The 15,479-nt window shown below is 44.6% G+C and overlaps 1 protein-coding gene across 6 annotated transcripts in view; it reads right to left on the minus strand.

The window, feature by feature from the left end:
* LOC126273198 (band 4.1-like protein 4) overlaps positions 1-15,479 on the minus strand; it is a 1,244,225-nt gene that overhangs the window by 333,426 nt on the left and 895,320 nt on the right. For all 6 annotated transcript variants that reach the window (XM_049976738.1, XM_049976736.1, XM_049976733.1 and 3 more), the window contains exon 6: positions 2,618-2,715. In XM_049976738.1, the coding sequence (XP_049832695.1) occupies positions 2,618-2,715 (98 nt within the window). The remainder of the gene's footprint in view (positions 1-2,617; positions 2,716-15,479) is intronic.

The raw sequence follows: 15,479 nt of genomic DNA on the forward strand, positions 1-15,479 counted from the left end.
ACATATTCACCATGCGTAGCAATAATATGGCGTAGTCTCTGAATGAAATTACCCGAAACCTTTGACAACGTGTCTGGCGGAATGGCTTCACATGCAGATGAGATGTACTGCTTCAGCTGTTCAATTGTTTCTGGATTCTGGCGGTACACCTGGTCTTTTAAGTGTCCCCACAGAAAGAAGTCACAGGGGTTCATGTCTGGCGAATAGGGAGGCCAATCCACGCCGCCTCCTGTATGTTTCGGATAGCCCAAAGCAATCACACGATCATCGAAATATTCATTCAGGAAACTAAAGACGTCGGCCGTGCGATGTGGCCGGGCACCATCTTGCATAAACCACGAGGTGTTCGCAGTGTCGTCTAAGGCAGTTTGTACCGCCAAAAATTCACGAAGAATGTCCAGATAGCGTTATGCAGTAATCGTTTCGGATCTGAAAAATGGACCAATGATTCCTTTGGAAGAAATGGCGGCCCAGACCAGTACTTTTTGAGGATGCAGGGACGATGGGACTGCAACATGGGGCTTTTCGGTTGCCCATATGCGCCAGTTCTGGTTATTGACGCCGGACGCGGTGGTCTCGCGGTTCTAGGCGCGCAGTCCGGAGCCGTGCGACTGCTACGGTCGCAGGTTCGAATCCTGCCTCGGGCATGGATGTGTGTGATGTCCTTAGGTTAGTTAGGTTTAAGTAGTTCTAAGTTCTAGGGGACTGATGACCACAGCAGTTGAGTCCCATAGTGCTCAGAGCCATTTTTTGTTTATTGACGAAGCCGTCCAGGTAAAAACAAGCTTCGTCAGTAAACCATATGCTGCCCACATGCATGTCGCCGTCATCAATCCTGTGCACTATATCGTTAGCGAATGTCTCTCGTGCAGCAATGGTAGCGGCGCTGAGGGGTTGCTGCGTTTGAATTTTGTATGGATAAAGGTGTAAACTCTGGCGCATGAGACGATACGTGGACGTTGGCGTCATTTGAACCGCAGCTGCAACACGGCGAACGGAAACCCGAGGCCGCTGTTGGATCACCTGCTGCACTAGCTGCGCGTTGCCCTCTGTGGTTGCCGTACTCGGTCGCCCTACCTTTCCAGCACGTTCATCCGTCACGTTCCCAGTCCGTTGAAATTTTTCAAAAAGATCCTTTATTGTATCGCTTTTCGGTCCTTTGGTTACATTAAACCTCCGTTGAAAACCTCGTCTTGTTGCAACAACACTGTGTTCTAGGCGGTGGAATTCCAACACAAGAAAAATCCTCTGTTCTAAGGAGTAAACATGTTGTCCACAGCACACTTGCACATTGTGAACAGCAGAAAGACGACGTACAGAATGGCGCACCCACAGACTACGTTGTCTTCTATATCTTTCACATCACTTGCAGCGCCATCTGTTGTTGAAAATTGTAACTACTGTAATTTCTAAAGTTTGTCCGCCTGAAAATGTACTGTTGTCCCAAGCATTATATATATATATATATATATATATATATATATATATATATATATATATATATTCGCTCTTGTCTACACGAATACAGCATACAGGGACAGGGAATCATTAGCCAGGATTACAACTCGAAAAAGTGTGAATAATATTTGAAAGGGTGGCGTCGACTACGTTGTGCCTTCTGAAGGACCGTCGCTGATGGTGAATAAGGTCTGAGAAACGGAACACTTTATACTTGTAGCTGGAGTAACACGTTTAGGCGGATGAGACGCTTATCTAGCTTCATGAGTAAAGATTTTGATTTTCAAAATGTTCATCAAGAGGTCTCATCAGTGAAGCTGATGATAATTTGTGAGTCCAAAAAATTATATTTTAGTAGGACCTTCATGAGTAGGACCGAAAAATATGTTCATTGTTGTAGCTAATCATGTACACACATACTTTAAGCTGAGTCATTCCACACTACTTCGATAAAAATCATTCAGATGATCTAGGAGTTAACAATCAGATTATGAAGACGTACACCAACAATAAAATCGTAAGCGTCGTAAATAGCGAGTCGTAGATCGGGCGCGTGCCCTGTGCACCGTTCGCGTGAGGACGCAATTTTGTGAGGAAAAACAGTACAGAAGAAAATGAGAAAAGGAAGGACGAAGTGGGAAGGGGGAGGAGAGGAAGAAGGGAAGGTTGGAGTTTGCTAAAACGGGAAGGAGGCGGAGATGTATGAAAGTAACTGGACTGTGCTGAGCAACAGTTGCATAAAAGCTAACTCTCCACGGTACAGAGACGCCCTTGATTTTTATCAGCTACTAGACGGAGCCCTCTCGTTATACAAGAACCAACGCAACGAAAAGTCTGTTGTTTTGCTTATCATGGCTTTTTAATGATCGGCAATGCAGTATTGAAGACGGAACCGCAGTACTGTTGCAAGCAGTGGTACTTCGGACTGTGTTGTATATATTTTGAATTTGTATCACAAAAAAAAAGAAACATAAAAGAATGTTAGGCAGCAGTGATGATTAAACAAAACAAAAGATAGATAGGAGAGAGGGCGTTGGGGCAGAGTGCAAGAATACCCTGGTTACCCCAGTCACACCCCTGGATGTTGAGTGCAGACGGAGACGTGGCGAGGCGAGGCGAGAGCGAGCATCTGGCAGCAAGCGGTGGCGGCAGTACTCACATTGCACGACGTAGGCACCCAGTTCGGCCGCCAGGTCGAACGTGACAGGCAGCCGGCCCTGCAGGATGTCCTGCTTCACCTGCAGGAAGAACTGGTACCTGCAACACGCACGAACAGCCAGCTCGTCAGCGCCTGTCTGGACCAACAACAGACTGGTCATCTCACTCTCAGTCAAATAAAATAATTTCGTATTAAGTAAATGGATTCGACACTGTAACACTGGACAGAGCAACTCATTATTACTTTGCGGTAACATAGTTTATAGCTACAGTGAAGCAGCTGTACTTTGTTTTTCTTGAAGTATAGCTTGTAATGCCAAAGCATCAGATGCTCCAGCAGTATCAGGCCATAATCTCTATTTATAAAAGTCAGTGTCGTAACCCACTGACTCATCATCGCCCAGCCCAAAACCTCAAAGGACAGAAACTTGAAGTTTGTAGAGGGCGTGGATCTCATACTGTAGGCATCGTTTTGTAGGCATCGTTTATGAAGGGATTGTCTGAAATTCCACTCCTAAGGGTGCGAAATAGATTACGAAAGGCCTTTTCAAAATATGTCGCTGTTAAGGTAATTTTGAGGTTAGAACTACGAAAACTGTTATTCAGTTCCTCAGTCAGAAAATAAAAAGGAATACGCGTTTCAGAATTTTTGTCAATTCAACCACTAATAAGGTAAAATAATGGATCGAAGTTTTTGAAAATAAATAATTACTAAAGAGCTACTAAAGGTTTTTAAGGCTACATCTATGATAACTGGTATTTGATTTCTTGGGTAGAATAAAAAAATACGTGTTGCAGCTTTTCTGGAAATTCAACCCCTAAGGAAGAGCAGTAGGGGGTGAAAATTTTTAAGAAAAACTTCTCGGTTAAATATAAAGAAATGTTTCTTAGGAGATGAAAGCTACTATGGAACTATTTCCACAAGAACACAAAAAGAATGATAAAAAACTTTGATCTCCAGCTACCACAATCGCTTTTTGATCAGAAGTAAATTCGAAAAAGACCATGCTTATATGGCCTTAATTAACGTGAGAAACTTAGAAGGTGTTGCAGTTTCTGAACAACATAAAAATTCGATTAAATAAAAACAAAAAATATCTCTGCAGGCCATACAGCCGAGGCGAGCGAAGCAGCGAGCGGTAAACTAATATCTATAAAACGGTACATTTAATTAATTCTTAAAATAGATTATTCTAGCTGTATCAAATTTATTCAACACCAAATTTATGTGAATGCATATTTTAATACTTGTACACTTATAATTTGTATTATACGATCTGCGTTAGATAAAGAGACTGCAGGTTTAGTTTGTCAGCAGCAAGAAATAAATAAGTATTCAAGTTATTCTACAGGAATTAAGGTTGCGTAGATTGTAAATGACATGTATCAAGGCACAGGTAGATGTGATATTTTTTCACTTCTGAAAAGCGCTTAACAGGAAAGCAAAAACTATTAGCGGAAGTACCATCGTATACCATATCAAACGGAATTTGTGCCTGGTCCCAGAAGTTCTTTGTAGGGAGCACGCAGCGTATTATCCGAGATGGAAAGTCATCGACAGGAAACGTGTTGCGATCCTGGCTGGTTATATTGCATATCAATGACCTGGCAGACGGTATCTGCAGTAACATCAGACCCTTTCCACACAAACAACAATGTACAATGAAGTACTCAAAAAAAGATGTAAAAGTATTCAGTCAGATCTTGATAAAATTTCAAAATGGTGCTAGCTCCTGCTAAAATTAGTTAGTGGACTCCATGCTGGAAGCCGACTGTATCACTCCAGTGACTTGGGTAGTTTACCCCAAATACTTCGAGACTATTTGAAATATCTGCTGTCCACCTGAAATTTGAGCAGCACCCCACAAGTCCGATGCGGAGCATGAGTTTGCAGAACGTTGCTGAGACGTCGTTATATCTATATGCACAGGACCACAACTTGAATGTATACTTTTTACCTGGTCCCTAAGTACTGCTTCATCTAAAATCTGTACTAAAACAGTATAGGATAAATTGTATAAATATTATCAAACTCGTAATCCTCAAAAGTAGATGTGAACTATAGCTGACCTGACGGGAGCAGTATTATGCTATAGGTGACATTTTCGTGCGCTTGCATGGGACCTGTGGTAGTAATCGAAGGCAAGCTGGCAGCTGCGAACCACGTGCATGCTTTCATGTTTGATGTCGGCGATGTCATCTTTCAGCAGTATAATTGTCCGCGTCTTGGAGCCAGAACCCTGCTACGGTCGTTTGAGGAGCAATATAGCGAACTCACGTTGATGTCTCGGCGACCAAATTCGCCTAATGTAAATCCTATGGAATCCATCTGGATCGGTATCTGGCGCCATCACAGCACGAATGTCATCGGCTCATTATTTATGCTAATTACGTGATCTGTAAGTAGACATCTTATGCCACATACCTCTACAAACCTACAAAGAAACTGTCAGATTTCTGATACGTAAAATCAGTGATGTGCGCCTATTTCCTTCCAAAGACGAACAAACAAGCTATTAAGCAGGTGTTCATAATGTTTTGGCTTACCAGTGTATTATTGGCACGCAGCTAAAAAACGGCAGTGTTCCCGAAATAGGCCTATCGCAAACCAATAAAGCACTAAATACGCGAAACATAGCAGCGATTTGGATTTCTCTACTTATAATCTTTTTGAAAATGTTTCCTACTCTATTCATCAACGAAGGTTGTCATGTTCGTGCTGTTCGATGTAATACCTACTCCATACCAATTGATAGTATCATGAAATAGAGAACTGAAGCAAGAAGCGAAATAATACACAACTGGCCATTAAAATTGCTACACCAAGAAGAAATTCATATGATAAACGGGTATTCATTGGATATATCCTGAGAAATCAGTACCCAGAACAACCATCTCTGGCCGTAATAGCGGCCTCGATACGCCTGGGCATTGAGTCAAACAGAGCTTGGATGGCGTGTACAGCTACAGCTGCCCATGCAGCTTCAACACGATACCACAGTTCATCAAGAGTAGCGACTGGCGTATTGTGACGAGCCAAGTGCTCGGCCACCATTGACGAGACGTTTACAGTTGGTGAGAGATCTGGAGAATGTGCTGGCCACGGCAGCAGTCGAACATTTTCTGTATCCAGAAAGACCCGTACAGCACCTGCAACATGCGGTCGTGCATTATCCTACTGAAATGTAGGGTAACGCAGGGATCGGATGAAGGGTAGAACCACGGGTCGTAACACATCTGAAATGTAACGTCCACTGTTCAAAGGGCCGTCAATGCGAACATGAGGTAACCGAGAAGTGTAACCAATGGCACCCCATACCATTACGCCGGGTTATACGCCAGTATGGCGACGATGCATACACGCTTCCAATGCGCGTTCACACCGATGTGAACAGCGCTGTAAACAGCGCCTGGATTCATCCGAAAAAATGACGTTTTGCCATTCGTGCACTCAGGTTCGTCGTTGAGTACACCATCGCAGGCGCTCCTGTCTGTGCTGCAGTGTCAAGGGTAACCGCAGCCTCGGTCTCCGAGCTGATAGTCCGTGCTGCTGCAAATGTCGTCGAACTGTTCGTGGAGATGGTTGTTGTTTTGCAAACGTCCCCATCCGTTGACTCAGGGATCGAGACGTGGCTGCAAGATCCGTTACAGCCATGCGGATAAGATGCCTGTCATCTCGACTGGTAGTGATACGATGCCGTTGGGATCCAGCACGCCGTTTCGTATTACTCCCCTGAAGCCACCGTTTGCATATTCAGCTAATAGTCATCGGATCTCAACCAACACGAGCAGCAATGTCGCGATACGATAAAGCGCAATCGCGATGGGCTAAAATCCGACTTTTATCAAAGTCGGAAACGTGACGGTACGTATTTCTCCTCCTTACACGACGCATCCATTTAGGGATTTTAATTTGCTCACTGTGTGACAAGCTAGCCCATATTTTATGTAAGTGGCCAGCCAATAACAATTTCCTGTGACATTCTTGTCGCTATGTTTCCCCTTTCCTTAGGTTTTACTTTCTTATGTACCATGTTCCTTCTTTTCTTGCTTTCTTTGGGTGTGTGCTTTAGTTCTCTTAGGTCTGTCGACGTTCGTTCCTTTTAATGTGTGTCAGGGCGCTGATGACCTCTATGTTGAGCGCCCATAAGCCCCAACACACACCACCACGACGCATCAAAACAACGTTTCACCAGGGAACGAAGGTCAACTGCTGTTTGTGTATGAGAAGTCGGTTGGAAACTTTCCTCATGTCAGCAGGTTTTAAGTGTCGCTACCGGTTCCAACCTTGTGTCAATGCTCTGAAAAGCTAATCATTTGCAAATCACAGCATCTTCTTCCTGTCGGTTAAATTTCGCGTCTGTAGCACGTCTTCTTTGTGTGTAGGAATTTTAATCGCCAGTGGTGTAAATGAGTAGTAGGAACCTGATTCCAGAGTAATCATTGGTTATTCAATAATTTTTTGCCGGTTGCGTGATACTGACAGCAAAATATGTGATGTCCTGCAATTCTAACGAATAGAGGAAGAATGGGTCGTAATAGAATTTAAGGACGATAACTGAGCCACGGCAACCATTCCTGCATATTTTGCGGTAAATATTACGTGATAATATAAATTTTCAGCGCGGAGATTACGAAGTAAAAATTGTAATTCCTTTCATCGAATACGGGTTTAGATTGATATTTTGAAATTCCGTGCGTGCCTGAACGGTGTGGCTTTGTGGGCTCGTACAATATCTTACACAGAGGTGTGTAAGCGGAGGCAAATTGCGGCATTCACGCCGTGGCGAGGTTTTATTCAGCGGCCGCTATTATACGGCTGTCCGGGGCACAGAGCGGGCGCTGGCGTTAGCAGGCTGGTGGGCGAGCGCCGCGGCGCGCCGGCCTTGTCAGCAGGCACCGCACTAGCCGGCCGTTGCATGCTGTGGTGTGCCGTGCAGTGCTGTGCTGTGGTGCGCCGTCTGGCCGCGTCGGCGGGCGCTCTCCGACCCACCGACTACAGGAGTCCGAGGGACGGGACGGGCCGTGGGCAGCGCGCAGCGCGCCTGGGGATTGGCCGCGACACCCGCTCGGTGGCCTGGACGGGCCCCGCCGTTGTTAGCGGCGTGCCCATAAACACCCGTCTCGAACGCGCTGCGGCTCCGCTGACGCAACGCTGTCGACAGCTCATCGAGACATTCAGCAGTGACGTCGTGCACTCAGGCTCAGCTTCGCGAGGTGGTCTTTTTTATAGAGATAAATAAAATACTACGGTCGCAGGTTCGAATCCTGCCTCGGGCATGGATGTGTGTGTTCTCCTTAGGTTAATTAGGTTTAAGTAGTTCTATGTTCTAGGGGACTGATGACCTCAGATGTTAAGTCCCATATTGCTCAGAGCCATTTGAATCCACAAATAAAATAACAAAAATATCGAGTCGCGCAGCTACGATTAGGATCTCTTTCCAAATAAAAGCAGATCTCAGCAGTGTGTGTGACAGAATGAGACTTCATAATGAGTACAACAGACAACTCAATTGTCTTACGACGGAAGTACACGCCCAACGGGTCACCGAATCTGCTCATCCTTTGCGCAATTGTAGTACATAGTGCCATGTAACGAATGCTGCTCTAGAAGGATGCGCTTCTCAAGCCTTTCTGTGAAGTTCAGAAGGTTCAAAGTATTATGAGTAGAGTTGTAAAACTAACTTAGGCTACCGGAGACTGTTATAAGTAAGCCTTGGTCAGTCTCGTAAATAGGTTATCTGTACGTTTGGTGTGTTGTATACCCATTGGGCGTTACTTCGTTTCGAGCGCCTTGTTTGTGTATGCGATAAGTCGTGTTAGATTACCCTAGAAACCGAAATCGGTGAATTGTCTAGAAACAGAGTGAGCATTATAAAGGGCCGCGTGAGCTACGGAATATTTTTGTTCTGTATAGTTATTCTCCTGTCGGTAAAGTAAAAATAACCCTTGCCGGTTGGCCGTGCGGCCTAACGCACTGCTTTGCGGGCAGGAAGGCGTGCCGGTCCCCGGCTCGAATCCACCCGGCAGGTTAGTGTCGAGGTCCGGTGAGCCGGCCAGACTGTGGATGGATTTTGAGGCGGTTTTCCATCTGCCTCGACGAATGCGGACTGGTTCTCCCTATGCGCCTAGGTTGCACTATGTCGGCGATTGCTGCACAAACACTGTTTCCACGTACGCGTACACCATAATTACTCTACCACGCAAGAATTGGGGTTACATTCGTCTGGTGTGAGAAGTACCGGAGAGGGGGGGGGGGGGGGGGGGAGGTGGAGGGGTCCACTGGGGGCCGAACCGCACAATAACTCTTGGTTCGGTGTGGAGCGGCGGAGAGGTGAGGGATTGTGTACCAATGAGGCTCTCCGTCATTTCTAGGGCCCCACTTCAATACAATACAAAGTAAAAATAAAGAGTATAAGGTTTTACTCGAAAATTGTTGATTTGTAACGTGAAACAGGAGGAAGTTGCAGTAAAAATAGAAAACAATAGAGATTTATCATAAAGCGTTCGAAAAAGCAATTTCCTCAAAAAAAAAAGAAAGGTAATATAAAAATAACGCCAAACAAAAACATACCAGATATTGCTTCTATATTTTGCCGAGCTTATATAAAATTTGTTTCTGTTATTCATAAACAACTTTTCCACTTGTCGATAGTAACAAGAAACTGCTGCCTCTGATCATGACGAAGAACGTTCTACCGAGTACGAAATAACAACAGTAATTACATAGATTTTTATGTTTGTGCATATAAACCGTACTTGCGTCAAAAATAATTGTTTTGGTTACACAAAAGCGCAGATGTTACAAGGCCAACTAAGTTACTTCTAAAATGCAATTTTTATTTTGTAAGGATTTAAAATAACAATGGACTAACACTAACATATACCGTTCTAGTTATGTGCAACACAAGCAAACAACAAACAGAAGTCGTTGGCTCCCAGTTTCTCTCTCACAAACTAATTTATGTCTCTTTCCCTGCCAGTGCTACCAATACTAACGGTACTCCTACCATTTACTGCATCATTTATGTCCTGTAACAAAACTACCGAACCCTCATTTTGGCAGAGCGCAACTATAATTACGAGCATAAGAGAGCGCCAGCTATCGAGAAGCGGCGTTGGCGCAACTTACTAAGACGCCGGACTAGACGTCCGTTAGTACACAGTTCGCGTCAAATTTCTTCATCCGTTTTCCTAATTTTCCACATCTATTGCCACAACGAGTTATGTTCCTTCAGAACCGAAAATAATAAGAATAACGACACATTCGTGGCAATGTGTAACCGAAGTATAATAAGTAATGATGATAACAAGAACGTTTATTAATCTACACATTCATCCTTATATAGCAAATACAGTTATTCAAAGCAGATATGACTTCACTGTGACACATGCATGAATTCATCGATTTCACGATTTCGTATTATACTTGGATAATTAGGTGGCTGGACAAAAATATGCGAACACCTCGACAAATACATGCTTGAACGTAAATTCAGATGATACCCAAGCCTACATGTTGTGCTGTTGTATTTGACGACAAAAGGTATCTGTGGATTGTCCTCAGCGCGTTGCAAGTGTCAGTCGCAGTGAGAACAGCGTTATGTGTATGAGGGTCACTCCATAAGAAATGCACACTATTTTTTTTATAATCCATTTTTTATTCTACATGTTTGAAAGTTTTACAGTGTGTAGATACATCCTTTAGGAACAATATATTCATTTCTCCACATAATTTCCATCCCTCTCAACTGCCTTACGCCATCTTGGAACCAGCGCCTGTATACCCGCACGGTAAAATTCTGGACCAACCTGTTGGAGCCACTGTTTGGCATCGAGCACAAGGAGTCATCATCTTCAAACCTTATTCCACGAAGAGAGTCTTTCAGTTTCCCAAAGAGATGATTGTCACTTGGAGCTAGGTCAGGACTGCAAGGCGGGTGTTTCAATGTTGTCCATCCGAGTTTTGTGAGCGCTTCCATGTTTTTTTGACTGACATGTAACCGTGCATTGTCGTGCAACAGCAAAACATCCTGCTTCAGGGTCGTCACATATGCATCAGAATTTATGGTGGTTCCACTTGGCATGATGTCCACAAGCAAGAGTCCTTGGGAAACGAAAAACGCCGTAGCCATAACTTTTCCAACAGAAGGTGTGGTTTTGAATTTTTTTTCTTGGATGAATTTGCATGATGCCATTCCATTGATTGCCTCTTCGTCGCTGGTGGAAAATGATGGAGCCATGTTTCATTACCTGTCACAATTCTTCCAAGAAATTCATCTCCACCATTCTCGTACTGTTCCAAAACGTCACTGCAGACCGTTTCTTGTTTCTTTGTGAGCCACTGTCGACATCCTGGGAACCCACCTGGCACAAACGTTTTTTAACGTCAACAATTTCAGTATTCTGGAAACACTTTCTTCGCCTATCCCAACGTAGCGTGACAGTTCATTCACTGTGATGCGTCTATCAGCAGTCACCGATTCGTTAACTCTCTGCACATTGTCTGGAGCGTGTGCAGTACGAGGCCTGCTGCTGCGAGGACAATCCTCAATATTGCCGTGCCCGCTTTCATCACGTAGCCTGCTTGCCCACCGACTAACTGTACTGCGATCGACAGCAGCATCTCCATACAAATTTTTCAACCTTTTGTGGATGTTTCCCACTGTCTCGTTTTCACAGGACAGGAATTCTATTACAGCACGTTGCATCTGACGAACGTCAAGTGTAGCAGCCGTCTTGGAGACATGCTGTGACTGCGTCACTCACGGGAACAGGTTGAACTAAGTTTGAAAACAAGCGAGAAGGATATATCTACACACTTTCACACATGCAGAATGAAAACTGTATTTTTACAAAAATAGTGCACATTTCTTTGGGAGTGACCCTCGTACTTGTGAGAGTATTATTTCGGAGCTCAGTGCATTCGAACATTGTCCGATTGTTGGTGCTCGTATGGTGGACGCTTCCGTAACTAACGTAGCCGAAGTGTTTGGTGTTTCAGGAGAGCACACTATCATAGTTTTATACCTCATATAGGGAAATCGCAAAACAATCATTCGTTGAGTCACAACGCAAACAAAAGTGTGTGTTGAGTGATCGTGGAGTAGGGTGACTGAACAGCATTGTAACAAAAAATAACACGACAGACGCAAAAGTCACTCCGGAACTCAATGTCGCACTCGCATACTCTGTCAGCACCAAATCAACACGAATGGATCTCCATAAGTAGAGAATGGCAGGGCGAACAGGTAATCAGAAACCGTTCATCAGTGATATATATGCCCGTAACAGGAAAACGTGCTATTGAAGCCATAAAACCTGAACTATGGAGCTGTGGAAGGATGACATTTCGTCAGATTAGTGTAGTTTTCCACTTTTTCCAACTTCTGGCCAACTTTACATCCCAAACATGAAACAAATCAGGTGTTCGGGTGATGGTCTGGGAAGCCATACTGTGATATTCCATGGATCCTACGTTTAATCCGCAAGGCCGCATAACTGCCAAGGATTATTTAACCATTTTGGTTTAGAAGGTCCATTCTGTTGTACAGTGTTTGTTCTTCAACGGTGATGCTGTGTTCCAAGAAGGCAGAGGCCCCGTTCACACAGCTCGCATCTTCCAGTACTGCTTTTGCGAGCGCGAAGATGAGTTATCGCACCTCTCCTGGCCGCCATAGTTACCACATTTCAATTTTTTGTGCCTTTGTTGTCTTCTTTGGAGAGAAGGGTGCATGATCGCTATCCACTTTCATCATCGTTACCAGAACTGACAACTATCTTGCAGGAAGAATGGTATAAAACCTTACAGCAGTGGTCGCGCGGTTTGACGCGGCATGTCACGACTGCGGGACCACTCCTACCGGAGGTTCACGTCCTCCCTGGGCATGGCTAGTTTACGTAGTGTGTAAGTCTAGGGACGGATCACCTCAGCAGTTTGGTCCCTCAGAAATTCCCGGGCATGGATGTGTGTGATGTCCTTAGCTTAGTTAGGTTTAAGTAGTTCTAAGTTCTAGGGGACTGATGACCTCAGAAGTTAAGTCCCATAGTGCCCAGAGCCATTTGAACCATTTCTGAACCTTAGAAATTCACACACACAAACATAAAGGTCTTGTATTATTTATCCATTCCGAGACCACTGGGATCTGTTTTGAATCCCAACGGGTTCCCTACAACGTATTTGGCATGCTAATGCGTTGTGTATTTGGTGTCTCCATATTCTTTGTCCAACCCTTGCATCTCACCACGAATACAACTCAGTTTTCTTCTTTTCGCTAGGATTTATCCCATCCAATGCGGGGTCCGTTTACGCAGGATTTGGTAAATTTTATTTTATTATTCAGTTGTAAGGGGATCCCTTCTGCCGCAAAATAATCAAGTGTAGTGTGGTCGGGGAAGAACCACTGTTATCCAAACCCTAAAACGCTGACTCCTTAACTGGTGTACCGAGCGAGGGGGCGCAGTGGCTAGCAAAATGGATTAGCAGTTGGGAGGAAGACCGCTTCAAAACCGCATCCGAGCATCCAGATTTAGTTTTTCCGTGTTTTCCATAAATCGCTCCAGGCAAATGCCTTGATGCTCTCTTTGAAAGGGCACGGTCGATTTCATTCCCCATCTTCGAAACAATCCGAGTTGAGCTCCGTCTGTAATTACCCCGCTGTCAAGCAGGCGTGAATATAAAACGACTTTTTTACAGCATTTTGTTACATTTATCCTCCAACATTCATTAAACAGTTAGTTAAAAAATTAAAAAAATATTGAAAAAGTACGTTCTCTGTATCTAACCTCAAACGGCACGCGGCACCAGTTAGCAACCTCTACGATACGTCTTCACTGTCTTCGACAGTTAGCCGCTCGTGGTAGCCGATCGGTCTTGGACGCCTTGCCTCGGTTCGCGCGGCTTCCCCCGTCCGAGGTTCGAGCCCTCCCTTGGGCATCAGCGTGTGTGTTATCCTTAGCGTAATATAGTTAAGTTACATTAAGTAGTGTCAACCTAGGGACCGATGACCTCGGCAGTTTGGTCCCACAGGAACTTACCACCAATTTCCAATTTTTTCAACAGTTATTGGTAGCCGAACCGCTTTTCCTCACAGCACATATAGATACTGCATGTAAGTATTGTGTTCGACTATAATGACTTTCCTGGAGACTATAAATCTTCTCTGTAGGAATCAGCATGGGTTTTGAAAAAAGACGATCGTGTAAAACCTAGCTCGCGCCATTCGTCCACGAGACTCAGAGGACCATAGGCACGGGTTCCCAGGTAGATGCCGTGTTTCTTGACTTCCGCAAGGCGTTCGATACAGTTCCCCACAGTCGTTTAATAAACAAAGTAAGAGCATATGGACTATCAGACCAATTGTGTGATTGGATTGAAGAGTTCCTAGATAACAGAACGCAGCATTTCATTCTCAATGGAGAGAAGTCTTCCGAAGTAAGAGTGATTTCAGGCGTGCCGCAGGGGAGTGTCGTAGGACTGTTCCTATTCACAATACAAATGACCTTGTCGATAACATTGGAAGTTCACTGAGGCTTTTTGCGGATGATACTATAGTACATCGAGAGGTTGTAACAATGGAAAATTGTAGTGAAATGCAGGAGGATTTGCAACGAATTGACGCATGGTGCAGGGAATGGCAATTGAATCTCAACGTAGACAAGTGTAATGTGTTGCGAATACATAGAAAGAAAGATCCTTTATCATTTAGCTACAATATAGCAGGTCAGCAACTGGAAGCAGTTAATTCCATAAATTATCTGGGAGTAGGCATTAGGAGTGATTTCAACTGGAATGATCATATAAAGTTGATCGTCGGTAAAGCAGATGCCAGACTGAGATTCATTGGAAGAATCCCAAGGAAATGCAATCCGAAAACAAAGGAAGTAGGTTACAGTATACTAGTTCGCCCACTGCTTGAATGTTGCTCACCAGTGTGGGATCCGTACCAGATAGGGTTGATAGAAGAGATAGAGAAGATCCAACGGAGAGCAGCGCGCTTCGTTACAGTATCATTTAGTAATCGCAAAAACGTTACGGAGATTATAGATAAACTCCAGTGGAAGACTCTGCAAGAGAGACGCTCAGTAGCTCGGTACGCGCTTTTGTTGAAGTTTCGAGAACATACCTTCACCGAGGAGTCAAGCAGTATATTGCTCCCTCCTACGTGTATCTCGCGAAGAGACCATGAGGATTAAATCAGAAAGATTAGAGCCCACACAGATGCATACCGACAATCTTTCTTTCCACGAACAATACGAGACTGGAATAGAAGGGAAAACCGATAGAGTTACTCAAAGTACCTTTCGCCACACACCGTCAGGTGGTTTGCGGAGTATGGATGTAGATGAAGAACGCAAGCGCAAGAATGTAATATAAGAGTACGTAGTCCTTTGAAGTCGTAATTGCATGTATAACATGTTTTCTCAAACAGGTACTCATAACAGATGATTACAACAATATTTATTACCCAGAAGAGTTATCAGCTTCGGCACAGTGAACAGAATTAATTATTATGCGAACTTTATACGAAAACGAAACGAGGAGGAAAACGCTACTGCAGTGTTGTTTGTATGCGTGCTAGACTGGCAGGAGCTAATGATTTCCCTTCTTCGGAATGCAGGCCGGTGGGATGTGCTCCCGCTGGGGAGCGGGCGGTATAATTTACGGGGGCGTGTGGTGTGGGCGTGGGCGGAGGTAGGCTGAGGAATGCCCGTGGAGCACTGTGCCACGTGTAATTGGCCAGCGGCAGTCTGTGCCGGCGAGGCGCGGAGAGGTGGTTCCCACGAATCAGGGACACGGCCGAGAACACTCGCTCTGCCAGCAGGCACCTGCTCCGACAGCTCTCTGCGGACACATTCCGCGC

Source organism: Schistocerca gregaria, chromosome 5, assembly GCF_023897955.1.
Source record: "Schistocerca gregaria isolate iqSchGreg1 chromosome 5, iqSchGreg1.2, whole genome shotgun sequence".
Classification (NCBI taxonomy): Eukaryota; Metazoa; Arthropoda; class Insecta; order Orthoptera; family Acrididae; genus Schistocerca; species Schistocerca gregaria.